At 34.0% G+C, this 15000-nt stretch overlaps 2 protein-coding genes and 1 long non-coding RNA gene across 3 annotated transcripts in view; 1 reads left to right on the top strand and 2 right to left on the bottom strand.

The window, feature by feature from the left end:
• The window catches only part of LOC113813562 (uncharacterized), a 185974-nt gene that overhangs the window by 78391 nt on the left and 92583 nt on the right, over positions 1-15000 (bottom strand). The window lies entirely within an intron of this gene.
• LOC113819806 (uncharacterized) lies at positions 2474-9168 on the bottom strand. Its single transcript, XM_027372004.2, has 6 exons — positions 8945-9168; positions 7624-7688; positions 7236-7472; positions 3403-3579; positions 3012-3250; positions 2474-2833 (listed from the first exon to the last, which is right to left on the bottom strand). The coding sequence occupies exons 1-6, from the start codon at positions 9053-9055 to the stop codon at positions 2646-2648; spliced, it is 1017 nt and encodes a 338-aa protein (XP_027227805.2). The 5' UTR covers positions 9056-9168; the 3' UTR covers positions 2474-2645.
• On the top strand, positions 3602-7379 carry LOC138859321 (uncharacterized). The gene is made up of 3 exons (XR_011398141.1): positions 3602-3685; positions 6653-6746; positions 7244-7379. It is a non-coding gene; the product is annotated as an uncharacterized lncRNA (long non-coding RNA).

The raw sequence follows: 15000 nt of genomic DNA, 5'->3' as shown, positions 1-15000 counted from the left end.
AATCCGGCACACGTATTGTCACATGTTTATCCCCATATTCTTATCAAAACAAGTGTTCGCTCTGAACATCTGTTCTTCCTTACGTCTCGTTTACTTACTATCCTTTCTTTCTTTCGTCCGTTCAGAACCTATGGTAGTGATACTAATGAGAATGATAGTGAGGATAATACTGAAAATTATGAGAAAAACAACAACAGCAACAACAATAATAATGATAATAATGATAATAATTATAATTATCATAATGATAATAATAATAATAATAATAATAATAATAATAATCATAATAATAATAGTTATGATAATGATAATAATGGAAATAATGACAAAAATGATAATAATGATAGTAATATTGATAATAACAATATCAAATATAACAATGATAATAATGACAATAGTAACAATAATAATACAAAATATCTGAACGGTACATTACTACTTCTATAAAGGCACTGTAAATATACTATTGAGATAGAACAATATAGGTGGCGTGTGTGTGTGTGTGTGTGTGTGTGTGTGTGTGTGTGTGTGTGTGTGTGTGTGTGTGTGTGTGTGTGTGTGTGTGTGTGTGTGTGTGTGTGTGTGTGTGTGTGTGTGTGTGTGTGCGTGTATGTGTTAAATGAATAAAAATATCAAAATATAATGTAAAGTGCTGAAATATCAGCCTTATTATATGCGACGCTATTTTCCAAATATCATAACTTTTGATAAGAATATACATATCATCAAACTTCACTGAGCTACCAAAGCACATCTACTTTTCAATCTCGAAGATTACATTCATTAGATATATTACAGTGAAATAACAGAAATCACGAACTTATACAAAATATGTTGAATTTGCCCAGTCGAATCCTAGGCTCGTTTCTGTCTCCAAGTGCGACGAAAAGCCAGGGATAGAAGGGAGGGGGGGGGAATAGAAGGGGTGGGGTGTAACGTTTTAAATATGCCGGCAAAAGGGAGTGGTTATTGGATTTGTTGTATCTTAAAATAAGAGCGGTAAATTACCTCTATTTTCTCTCTCTCTCTCTCTCTCTCTTTTTTTACTTGTGTTCAATTAAAGATTATTCGAATATCTAGGAATCTGCCGACAAATACCGGTCGAGATCGGTATTGGTTCGACATATAAAAGATGTGCTGTTTATAATCTTACACACGACATTGATATAGGAAAAAAATTAGTGTTATAGTCAACAGAGTACATTAAGATGATTATATATAAATGGCTGGTTTGTTTAAATGTTAACAATTCAGTGGGTCTTAGGTTAACCATGAATCTGTTATGTTGAGCGCTGGTATTAAAATTAATGATTAGCTCAGATATTGGAGGTATGCTCGATAGGTTGATATAATTGTGAATGTGTATGTTTTGCATTGTGATAACTTAGACATGTCTTGGCTTCACCCTGAACGAAAGAGGAAGCAACGTTGGAGAAAGTCTGACAACACCGCACGCCACGACTAGCTTTGTCGTTAGAAGAAATTTCGTTTTATAATTTTTTAAAGGGCCGTGGATATAGTAACGGATATATATAGATAATTCTCACTGTATCAGGTTATAAATTGTAAAGGGAACAATGGACCAGAGTAGAGTTGTAAGAAAGGAAATTGTAGAGGTTAGAAGGGAAGGATCGATTAAGTGAATAACGGAAAATTACCGGTGGAATGGGTTTGACTGTCTCGATTTAGTCTCACGTTTGTTTTCATTATGTTTATAATAATGGATATTGATTTATAATTACTAGGTAAAGGGAAGGTGGAATATAGAGATTAGCTTAATATTCAATTACGTTCGTTAAGAGAGAATATTACATGTTTTTATTGTTCATTTTTGAGATTTACCTTGTGATATGCTATTTATTCATAATCATTTTTATAGAGTAAGATGTTATTGGTTAAGATCCCTATGCCAATTGTATGCCTCGACACACACTAAACAGGAATTAATTCAGTCTACCCCATGAACCTTAAAACCGTCAAGTCATGTTACCCATTTTGAAATTAGTTAGGTAAAACTGGGGCTTTCTCGGGATTTCTTGAAAGTCCAGAATCTCGAGTGGTGGCGGCAATACCAGACATTATTAACGTTAAATTTCATGGTCATGTCGACTGATAGAAAATTTTAAAGGATTAATTAATTGATTAATACTAATTACTATTTTGAAAATTTCCACATAATAGTAAATTCAAAATTGAATAGAAATATATATTTGTACATGAAAACTTAATATAAACATATAAAGTACATACACACACATACATATATATATATATATATATATATATATATATATATATATATTTATATATATGAATACATATAGAGACAAATAGATAAATATAGATATAATGTAAACATAAGTGTGTGTGTTTGTATATAATATATGCGCGCGCGCGCGCGCGCGTGTGTGTGTGTGTGTGTGTGTGTGTGTGTGTGTGTGTGCGTGTGTGTGTGCGTGTGTGTGTGTGTGTGTGTGAGTAAATGAGTATGTGTTTGTGTGTGCGTGTCTGTGTGTTTGTGTGTGTGTGTGTGTGTGTGTGTGTGTGTGTGTGTGTGTGTGTGTGTGTGTGTGTGTGTGTGAGAGAGTGAGTGAGTGAGTGAGTGAGTTTGTATGTGTGTGTATAGTCTCAAATTTGTGTCCAAGTTAGACGACGAGACGCAGGTCCTTCAGGACTTTGGCAACGGCTTTGGAGACTTTGTCCTTGTACTTCAGGAGAGCCGAGACCTCCACCGTCGAACCGGGCTTCCTGCAGGCTTCTCCGCAGGTCTTGGTGAAGAGGCCGAGGTAGGCCACGTCCCTCGGGCACTGTAAGGACTCTCTCCGGCACTTTCCTGTCACAATACAAAACGGTTAAAATTCTGTAAAGATACTTTCTGTCGTTGCTGACACGAAACCTCTCTCAAGAACCTACCTAAAATGCGTCAAAAGTTCACGAATCGCCTGTACTTTGCTTTGAAGATGTTAAAGTATTAAACAATACACACAAATATATCTAAATGCAAACCCTACCGCTTGCACAAACAGCAACGTCATTCGAGAAGACGCCGGTTACGAAATCCATGTCATACGTCGGGTTGTAGTTTGTTGGGTAAATGTCCATCACTGTCCTCTTAGACTGACGCAGAAACTTCAGATATTCAGGGAGAGAAGCGCTGGAGATCGGAGTCCCTAGGTCGCCGTGGTGATAATACCAACGCAGGTCATACGACGGCGGGAGGTTCTCGCCCGACCCATTTCGATTCGAATTTCTAGGCGGGAAAACATGGCCTTGGTGTAACGACAAAAATGGCGGGAAAATATACTAAGCAGCGTTATTGCAGCTGAACGAACGTACATTAAGATCAGGTACGGATGCTTGATTAAACAGATATTTGAAATAAAATGAATAATCAAGCCCTACTGTAGCAATTGGTCGTTGAGCCAGAGCGGGAAGGAGTCGTGGTTTGGCAACATCGGCATTTCGTCGAGGTTGAGACGGGCGAGGAACCGGTACTCGTGCATGTGGCGGAGGACGCAGTCGGTGAAGTACAGGTTCTCCATGCCCAGAACTTTCGAATGTTCTATCAACGCCCAAAGCCTGATAACAAGGAAATAAGAAGATTATAGAGTGTTGTTTTGAGTGACAAGACGGTGGGAGCACAACCGTGTTTTTTGCTGACTGTTCTTTACGGAAATGCTATACAGTGAGTGCCGGTATTCACAGTATATTAGATATATTAACCAGCTTTTTTTTAAATTAGGAGGAGGATTGGTGAAGGGCAGGGGAAGGGAAGTCAGACGGGATTTGGTGGGGGGGGGGGGGGAAGGTCTGTTGTTACGTCTGCCGTCTCTTCTGATGTATCATTTTGTATAATGTTGCCTGTTGTTTGGAGAATATTCCGATTCATAAAATCTATTGTGTTTTTCAATAAACTATCATACTTGAAGGAAGATTCTCGATGTGTCTAAGTCTTTTCTTTGCGATTTTGTCTCTGATGTGCACTGGTGCCACATCTCAAGGTTAATGCTGGTAATAGAAAAGACATGTAAATCGTTATAGACCCCATTTTGGTAATCAATTGTACTAAAAAGATATAGTATATACAGCAATAAATCTTAATGATATCACAACGGCAATATTACACATTTAGTATATTAAAATGTGATGTGGCACGCCTGCATTTGTTGTCGTTGCGTCAGTTGAAAAGGCGGACGACGATATTCGAGTTTTTTTTTTATATAAAATTCAGCAGTAAAAGGTATTAACGTTTGTTAATTCATCAAAAGCGGCATCGAAGCTTTTCTTATTATTTCCAAATCGGAATAATCAAAAGAGGGAATTTGCATAGAAAACAAATTCAAGACAGTCCTTATACGTTAGGACAAAATAAAAGACAGTCCCTACGTTTATGAATAGGAAATAGCTGTAAAAGATAAGAAACGACTAAATTAATGTTTGACAATCAATCAAAAGGGTCTTCCATATCTTTTCTATCATATTCGATCCAGAATTATCTTCTGTACGCGTCATAAAAGTTAAGTCCGGGTTAAAGTTTAATCCAAATCCACAGTACTTGCACAAAAGATGTAAGAGACACTGCCAGGCGCACGATTCAATGCGCTTATGAGTAAATCTGATCTTTTAAGAGCGGGTATCTGTGTAGTGGCAATTAGCAGTCACCCTAACACACTAATATTGATAACAAGTCTTTTGTTACAGAGAAAAAGTGCTTCAAACTTATCTCTGTACATATATATGTATACATTTATTCATATATATATATATATATATATATATATATATATATATATATATGTATGTATGAATGTATGTATGTGTGTATGTATATAATATCCATATTTATATGTATATATATATATATATATATATATATATATATATATATATATATATATATATATATATATATATATATATATAAGCACGCACATGTATACATATATTCATACATATATATATATATATATATATATATAAATATATATAAATGTGTGTGTGTATATAAATATATATATATATATATAAATATATATATACACACACACACACATATACATATACATACACACACACACACACACACACACACACACACATCTATATATATGCAGAATATATATCTGTATATACTGTGTGTATGTATATGAATGGAAAAACCCTCTACTGTGTTGATACTATGGTAGAAAAACCCAAAATGTGTAAACTAGAGATACACTTCAATAAATCTAGTTTGCACATTGTTTTTTTGCTACCATATATATGTGTATATACATAATACATACATACATACATATATATATATATATATATATATATATATATATATATATATATATATATATATATATTGCTCAAGGTTAACCGTTAACATACTAGATATACTGTGTTAGGTATAATTGCTCTCTACCTGTTTTGAATAGCAACATGAAACCTTCCTGACGTATATGCGCAAGTGTAAGGGGCAATATACGAACACCTGCTTCAAATGTATATACATAGATAGATAGATTGATAGATAGATATGCATATATATATATATATATATATATATATATATATATATATATATATATATAACTATATATATATGTTTATATAACTATATATATATATGTATATATAACTATATATATATATGTATTTATAACTATATATATATATATATATATATATAACTATATAACTATATATATATATATATATTGCATATATATATATATATATATATATATATATATATATATATATATATATATATGTATGTATGTATCAACGCCCAGAGTCTTATAGAAAAAAGAAATGAGAATATACATTATAATAATCATAATAATGATATTGGTAATAGTTATCCAGATAATAGTAGTAATTATACAATAATTCATAAAATGGTATAACGGTAATAGTAATAATGAAAAATAACAGTAATTATATAATAATTCAAAATATGGTACATTAATAATAGCAATAATAAGGATAGTGATGGTAAAAATAGTAAGAATGATGATGATTTAAAAAATATATAATGAGTGAATGAAAATATGTGCATAGAGACATGTTTTTTTAAAATGAGTGGAAAAGAAACCATGATACATGCTTACTAATAACCATATCAAATGATAATTATCATTTAATACGGGATGTACCGTGCGTGACACCTTTGCATTTATCATATTACATTTAGTACATTTACTCACTACGTGTATGCTTCCTATTAATCCATTTGAAAGTAATAATCAGCTGTATTTAGATATAACCTATACAGATAATCAGCTGTATTTAGATATAACCTATACAGATAATCAGCTGTATTTAGATATAACCTATACAGATAATCAGCTGTATTTAGATATAACTTATACAGAATACCAATTACATAGCATAATTATCCTTCTTTCCTCGTGCTATTACTGTTCCTCAGAGAGAAAGACAGAAACAGAAAGAGTCAGAAGCGTGTAGAATGGTGGTAGCTCAATCCTTAAACCAGACTGTTAAAAGCAGGCCATTTTGTCTTATCAACTCCTAAATATCCGCCCCTGACTTAATTGTCACAGATGACACCTTTAATCAGATATGTAAATCCATGAATATTCAAGAAGGTCTTCTGGCATCAGAATTATATCATAAAAATGCATAACGTTTGGTGTTTCAGTGAACATATTTGTGGTCTTGATTCTGTGATCATCCATCAGAAATTGAGCTCACTACTGACGCAGAACTGAAGTTTGAATTTAGCGCGCAAAACGGTGAGTTGCCATGCGTTTTTTTTTTTTTTTTTTTTTTTTTTTAAGCAATAGACTTTTCTACTACATTTAAGTTTATAATAATTGACCGTGAGTATCATAACCATACCATCAAGCACATATTTTTGTACGCAATTTCAAAACTACATATCCGTTTTTTTATTATTATTTGTTCGTTTTCAGAGTAACGTTTTTTGGGGGAGTCATTGCTGGGCTTTGTAAGAGACCGAACGCTGATCAGCTGTGATTCGGAATGGCTGTGAATTTAGTTGATCTTATGCCTGGTGTTGATTCTATCTGATAGCTCAGCCTTTATCATATTATTAAAGTATGTTTCAAATTACCAGTGAATGCAATCCGTCACGGCTTTTCAAAGTTTGTTGTGTTTGAAACCATAACGCAATTTGAATAAATAGTTCACACTAGAAAACAATCGACCAGTCTATATAATATTATTCTTTGTGTTTAAGTCACGTGGTCCACATTGCTTACTTGCGCAGGATAGGATCGTTGACGAGATACGCGAACTTAGTGACGCCAACGAATCCCTCGGCCTCGTAGTACCGCAGGACCTTCTGGATGTTGGGGTGGACGTCCGTCTCGTACAGGAACACCCTGGCGAAGCCCGAAGCCCTCAGGAGCTCCAGCCACTCAACCAGCCGGATGGACACGTCCTCGTGGTAGTAGGAGAGCGCCGGACCGCACACCGCCGCGTTCCACACGGGGGAGCTGTCAGGCCAAGACACGGGATGTACTGGCTGGCCGGCCGGGCGGTTATGCGTCCTACCTTTCAGCAACATACAGCATGAAGCGATCAGCAAGAACCTTATTCAAGCAGACTGGAAATGCAAGTAACGTTGATCGTTTATGAGAAACGAACCTTTTTTCGTTCTTGATTGGTTTAACCAAAGCTGTTGAAGCGTTGCGTTCCATAGACCCAACTACCTGTAACCATACATGTTTCGTCATTATTTTGACAATATGAATGTCACGAAACGTAAGACAGTGTATACCATGACAAAGTAAAACTATGTAAAATGTAAATGAATTAATCAAAGCAAGAACTAAAATGAATACCGTAACCCTTAGAAAACTATGTGAAATGTAAATGAATTAAATCAAGAACTAAAACTAACAAAACTAAGATCTTATGGTAATACTTATTACAATCGAAGGGCATTCGGAAATCCCGTACACCCTGTCTGGAAATCCGAAAACACGGAAATCCTTAAGAAATTCTTAGGAAATCCGGAAATCTCTAGGAAATCCCAAAAATCCTAAAATCTAGCAAATGTTCAATTCGCAGCAATCTTTTACAAAATCTTGGTAATAGCATTAAAGATGTCTTTACAAGTAGGTAAAACAGTGTCATAAAGAGATTAATACCTAAGCAGTTGAAGGGCAGAGGCCGTCTCGTAATAAAGGTGTCATGAATTTTTGACAAAACGTATTGTATGAAAATAATGAATTTATGTTTAAAGTGCCCTTTTTAAGTTCAAACCTTTGTAAGAATCGGACAATTGGTTTTATGCCCATATGTGCCAAGTTTCAAGCAATTTGATTGGCCTGTTGAGTACAAAGATTTTTTTTTTAGTACCAACCAGAACTTATCCGAAATCCTTTTTTTTTTGGGGGGGGGGGAGCCAGGGAAACAAGTACGCACAAGTCAAACAATAAGGCTTAAGTGAATCTTGGTGAATTATTATATCAATAAAAAAAGCACCACAGGATGTTACGCATGTAGCTGCAAGGTCAAGTGAGTTTACTTTAATCCCCTAATGTCTATCCCTGCATTTTTTTTTTTTTTTTTTTTTTTTTTTTTTTTTTTGAAACAGGATTGCTCCCAAATATTACAAGCAAATGTGGAAATTTCTGGAAGTGAGTTGCTTTCAACGATACTCCATTCGTTAATCCCGAGGTTAATCCATCAGATAATGACGAAAAAGAAAAATAATAATAATATTTCGTCTGGGGGTTACAGTAACCTTAGCCAGAGTCATGTTTAAGGGTTAAAAAAAAACAGGCCTTAAATAAATCACCTTTGTAGAAAAAAAAGGTTTAAATCAGAATGAGTATCTTCACAATACAAGAGACGTATTCGAAAATTAGAAACCGGTTAGATACATCTCTTGTATGGTGAAACTATTCATTCTCACTCATACCTTTTCTACACCCGCCAACACGAATACGGTTCAAGTTACCTTTAGCAAATTCTTAACGTACTTCTCACACGGGCGACTCACAATGGACACGGCCACGGGCGTGAGGTGAGAGCTGGCCTTCGGGATTCGACACGTGAGCAGGAAGGTCATGTGGCGATCGTCTGACCTGGGTTGCCAGTCCAGGTAATCTGTAATTAGCGGTTTTGCTGACCAAAGGTATCTGCACGATTGTTGTTGCTAGTGGTGTTGCTTGTTATGATTTTAATTAACGTTTTTTTTTATCTCTATCATTATCATCATTATTATTGTAGTTATTATCATTATCATTATCATTACTATTATTATTGTTGTTGTTGTTATTGTTATTATCATCATCGTTATTATTATAATTACATTATCATTATCATAACTGTCTATTATTACCTCTATTAACATAATTAGCATAGTTATCGTTCCCATTATTGTGATCATAGTCATTATGACTATCATTATTATCATTATTTTCATTGTCATAACTAGCATTCTTATCATCAATAATATCAATATTACTATGACTACTATTATAGTTGTTATCCTTACCATTGTTATTGTTACCAGTAGGTATGAAAGAGCCATTCTCAACCCCCCCGCCCCCCTCCCTTATCAACGTGTGTGCCATACATGCGCCCCCCCCTCTCCCCACATTAAAGTGAGTGCCATCTGTGCCCCCCCCATCAACATGTGTGACAGCTGTGTAACCCCCCCCCCCCCCTTTACCCTAAGGCAAACGAATGCTTTTGGATTTTTTACGTGCGTTTCATCACATGTGTGTGTGTGTGAATATTTTAATATAGATAGATAGATGGATATAGATAGATAGATATGTATGTATATATATTTATTTATATATATGTATGTATATATGTGCGTGTATGTGTGAATATATGAATATATATAGAGATAGATAAATATATAGATAGAAATGTATATATATATATATATATATATATATATATATATATGTATGCGTGTGTGTGTGTTTCCATATATAGATATATATGTAGATAGACAAATATATAAATATATATATGCATATATACAGTATATATATGTAAGTATGTGTGTGTGTTTTATATATATGTATATATATATATATATATATATATATATATATATATATATATATATATGTGTGTGTGTGTGTGTATGTGTGTGTGTGTGTGTGTGTGTGTGTGTGTATAAATATATATATGTATATATATGCATATATATACATATATATATATATATATATATATATATATATATGTATATACATACATATATATATATACAGTATATATATATATATATATATATATATATATATATATAGATACATATATATACATATATATACATATATGAGTTTTTTTTATATATATATACATATATATACATATATATTTATCTTATTGTTCGAAGGAGCCAAAAGAATTCTGTATGGCGCTCGCTGATTGGCGGCATTGCTTTACTAGAGCCATCTGTTGGCTACCTTCAGAACGACTTGATTTACGCTTGTAACTCTGTTGAGGCGAGTTACCATCCTGAATCCCACTTTACAATCGCTAGTAAAGGCGATGGTAACTCACCGCTTGTAAATGTGTTACAATCGTATCTTAGTGAATCCGGCCCCGGACTGCTATAAAATATCTTAGCATATATACTCTGAAGATGCATTACAGCACAAGTACATTCTTTTTAAAGTAATTTTCTACGAATATATGAGGCTTATTTCATAAACATGAAATATGTAAAGTTTATTTTTCTACTTGTGTTCGCAAAGTGGACTGCCAAGTCACAAACTATGAGTGCATATTGTAGTCTCTCTTACCATTATCTTTATGAATGTCTGTCTCTGTATAAGAATTTTTATAGAATTTACTTAAGTCCATAAGTACCATATTTCAAATATCCAAGTACATGTGAATGAAGAAATTAAACAATTGGAAATTATACAAATGAATGTTCATATGATAACTATGTCATATGATAGAGAATGAAATATCTTTTTTACCGATTCTGATGACGCGAGAGACGGCAGGCGGGCCCGTTGTGTTGAACCAGATGCGGCACCAAGGAGCTGTAGGATTCGTGTTTTTACTGTACGCCAGGATACGGATGCAGGGTCGTACGTCTTAGTCAGAAAAAAAGGAAAAAATGAAAAAGATAATTAGAAGATGATTAGATTCTGGCGTAAGAGTTTTTCGACAAGAAAATCAAGGGTATTACCAAGCTTATATTACGATTATCTTTTCGAGATTAGCTCACCCCTATCATAAACATGCGTTTTTAATCTGTGATAAAATTCTCCTCAAACAACGACTTAGTCATATGTACCAGTTGCAATACGGTTATCCAAGAAGGCTGAATAGAGGAGGTAAAGGGTGTCGCGCAACACTCTCACGGTCTGGTAATAAGTATTTTGCCACTTGATCCTGCAAGAAAGGCGAAATCCAACAACAATCGATTTTACCAAAACCAAAAAACTACGCCAACAAAGCCAAAAACTACGCAAAAAAAACGTGCAAAAAATACGCACACGTTTAGAGTTGGCAGCAGTTGGCACCACTTCACGTCAACGACCTCATCGTACATGTTAACCGGCAAGTTAGGGTGCGTCCGTTCCAACACCTCCCTGGACGTCAGATTCAACCAACTCACCGGCAGAGACAACTGTGCTTCGTAAAGTAAACGCGAAGAAAGGTTTCTCAGCTTGCACTGGCAGGGCACTGGGTCACTTGGCTTGGCAGCAGCAGGTGGGTCACCTTGACTGCCGTTACTGGGAAATGGTTCAGCAGCGGCCTTCCGTAGGGTCGGTTTTAGTTGAATATTCACGCTGTGTTTTTTCATAACTCGATGGTGGAACGTATGTACATAAAACACGACAAGGCCGAATGAGACCATCCACAGAAGAAGTAGAAGGGAGAAGTATCTGAAGATGGAAAAAATGATTGTTAGTATTATCCTAATCATGAGCCGAAGGATTATTAATGTTGTTAACATTATTATTATCATAATCATCATAACTGTTATTCTTGCTAATGTTAATATTATCATTATCATCATTATTGTTTTTTATTATTATTTTTACTAAGATGATGACAATAATAATAATTATTATTATTATTGTCATTATTGTTATTATTATTAATTTTGTTATCATTATTATTATCATTATCATTATTATTATTATTATTATTATTATTATTATTATTGTTACTATTAGTAATAGTAATAGTAACTGTTGTTATTGTCTTTATTATTAGCATCACATTTTTATCATCATTATTAGTATCATCATTACTGCCACTGTTACTATTATCATATATTTTGTAATTGAAATTATCAATATCACTTTATATAAATCTTTATCAGCTTATTTATCACCATTAACGTTACAAATATTACTTAATAGAACTTCTACTGCTGGCATTATTTCCTATCATTATCATTATCCTTATAATTATAATTGCCATTCTAATTGCTATAATTAAATCATGATAGTTATTATTACCCTTTATTGTTATTATCATTACTTTTATTATTATCATTGTCATAATTGAATTGTTAAAATCTCCATTATTATCATTTTCATTATTATTATCATTATCACTACTATTATTATCATTACTGATTCTGTTATTATTGCTATCATTATTTGTTTTCGTCATCATTATCTTTATTATTGCTATTTTATCATCATCAATATTATTCTTATTATCATCATTATAATCAACATCAATAATTGCAGTAGTCATTGTAATAGTCATTATCATTGCTGCTGCTTTTCGTTATATTATCATATATTATTGTTATCAACATCAATATCGATATTAATTTCAGTATCACTATTTTCATTATCAGTATCATCAATGCTATTATCAATAGCATTGCTGTTAATGACAGCAGTGTTCGTACTAACGTTTTCATTATTATTGTTATTGCTATTCTACTTTTAACAATTCCCGAACTTAACTTATCATACTTACTTTACTATTTGGTGAGCCATGACCAGCGCAACTACAACATAACGTATATCCTATGAACGAAAAAAAACAGAGGGTAGAAAAAAATGTTGTACCTCAGTAATATAAGGAACACTTGCGAAGCTATAGGGAAAGTGTGTGTGTGTGTGTGTGTGTGTGTGTGTGTGTGTGTGTGTGTGTGTGTGTGTGTGTGTGTGTGTGTGTGTGTGTGTGTGTGTGTGTGTGTGTGTGTGTGTGTGTTGTAGATGATATCAGTTTCATTTGAGAAAAAAATGTATTCACGAAGAAGAAAATAAACAAGAAATGATAACCATAGAAGACTAGATACAATTTATGAGACCAAGTGAAGCAGTTCTTTCAGAATTTGGCTGATTCTTTGTGAGAAATTTCAGTTCCTTGGATTTTTTTTTTTCATGACCTGAAGGTGACGGACTGGAAATCATTACAGAAAACGGAAAGCTAAGAAGACCAGCCGTGAATATTTTGAACATCTTTTAGTTTTAATATTCTTTCATATATCAAAGCTGAATATTTCTGCAAAAGGGAAAGTGGAAAAAAACTGGTGTAGCCGGCCTTTCCAAAGATATTTCTGAACGAGTTCCTGTGCCCATACATCTTAAAAAATTCGAAATCTCGGGTGTATTTAGGATGAACATTTTAAACTGGAAATTGAATGTGTTCACCTCCAAGAAAAATAAGTAATTTTGTTAAGTATACGGTATTAAGGGTGTCGTAGAATGTTCATGAATAGAAATATACTTCAACTTCACCCGCCTCGCACAGGTAACCATACGTGTCACCGAAAAAAGTGAGGAAGAGACACAGACGGACAGACAGACAAAGACAGAAAAGGGAAACAGAAAAATGAAACAAACAGGACAGACAGACAAAGACAGAAAAATGAAACAAACATGACAGGCAGACAAAGACAGAAAAATTAAACAGAAAAATGAAACAAACAGGACAGACAGACAGAGAAAATTTAAACAGAAAGATGAAACAAAAAGAAAGGAAAGGAGAGAGGACAGGATATGGAGTCAGGTACATCATCAGCGATTTCACACACTGGATTATTCGGTTCTCTCTCAATCTTACTCACAGCAATAACGGAAGTATCTTTATCACAGGATCTCTGAGCTACACAGAGTTGTATCTCTTCTAAACCCAGATTTGCGTTAATCAAACCAAACCGGAAACTCTACAGGTATACAGTTTAATTCCACAGGTATAACTTATTAACAAAAGCACCGAAGTCACTCTTGTGCTTCTAACGTTCGATATGAACTTCGTCGTAGAACAGATCACAAGCGGAATACGTTTTCGAGTATTTGTTAGACAACGTACCTGGACTGATTGTCACGGTAAAGTCAGAGACAACAGGTGAGCACTGTACAAGTGTTTATTTTTTATTAAAGACAGCTGTGTCGGGGGAATACTTATGAATATGAGTGTGCGTATGTGCGTGATGTGTGTGAGTGTGTACGGGTGTGTGTGTGTGTGTGTGTTTGTGGTTATGTCTGAAAAGAGAGAGAGAGAAAAAGCAAACAATAATATTTCATTGCACTATATTGTTCACTTTACGGGTGTTTTTTTCTCCAAAACACCTGCGTAGGTGCTTAATTGTAAATAGAAAAGTGAATAAATATTTACATTGTATATATGTATGTCTGTTTGTATGCGTGTGTGTATGTGTTAGTATATGTGTGCTAAAAGATAGAGAGAGCAAGCAGTAATATTGCACTGTAACTTTTTACCATTACCATTGGTAGCAGCAACAGTACTAGTAGTAACTCCAGCAGTAGCAGACGTAGCCATAGGAGTAGTAACAGTGATAATGGTATTAATGGAAATAGCAGTAGCAGACAGGGTAATATGGGATGGTATAAAAACAACTGAATTCGTAATAGTGATAATAAAACTGAAACGGGTAATACTAACATGCTGGTAATGCCTGTAGCGCTACCAATAATGAACATAGTATAACAGTAGTGTTGGTTTTGATAGCAGTATCTGTAATAGCATGGCAGCAGCAATAATGACAGGAAGTAATAACAGTAATGCAGAGCGTGGAATTCGTATAAAAGGAAG

The sequence above is a fragment of the Penaeus vannamei genome, chromosome 35 (genome assembly GCF_042767895.1).
Source record: "Penaeus vannamei isolate JL-2024 chromosome 35, ASM4276789v1, whole genome shotgun sequence".
Taxonomy (NCBI): Eukaryota; Metazoa; Arthropoda; class Malacostraca; order Decapoda; family Penaeidae; genus Penaeus; species Penaeus vannamei.
The sequence above is the reverse complement of the archived record's forward strand: the minus strand, read 5'-3'. Positions and strand labels throughout refer to the sequence as shown.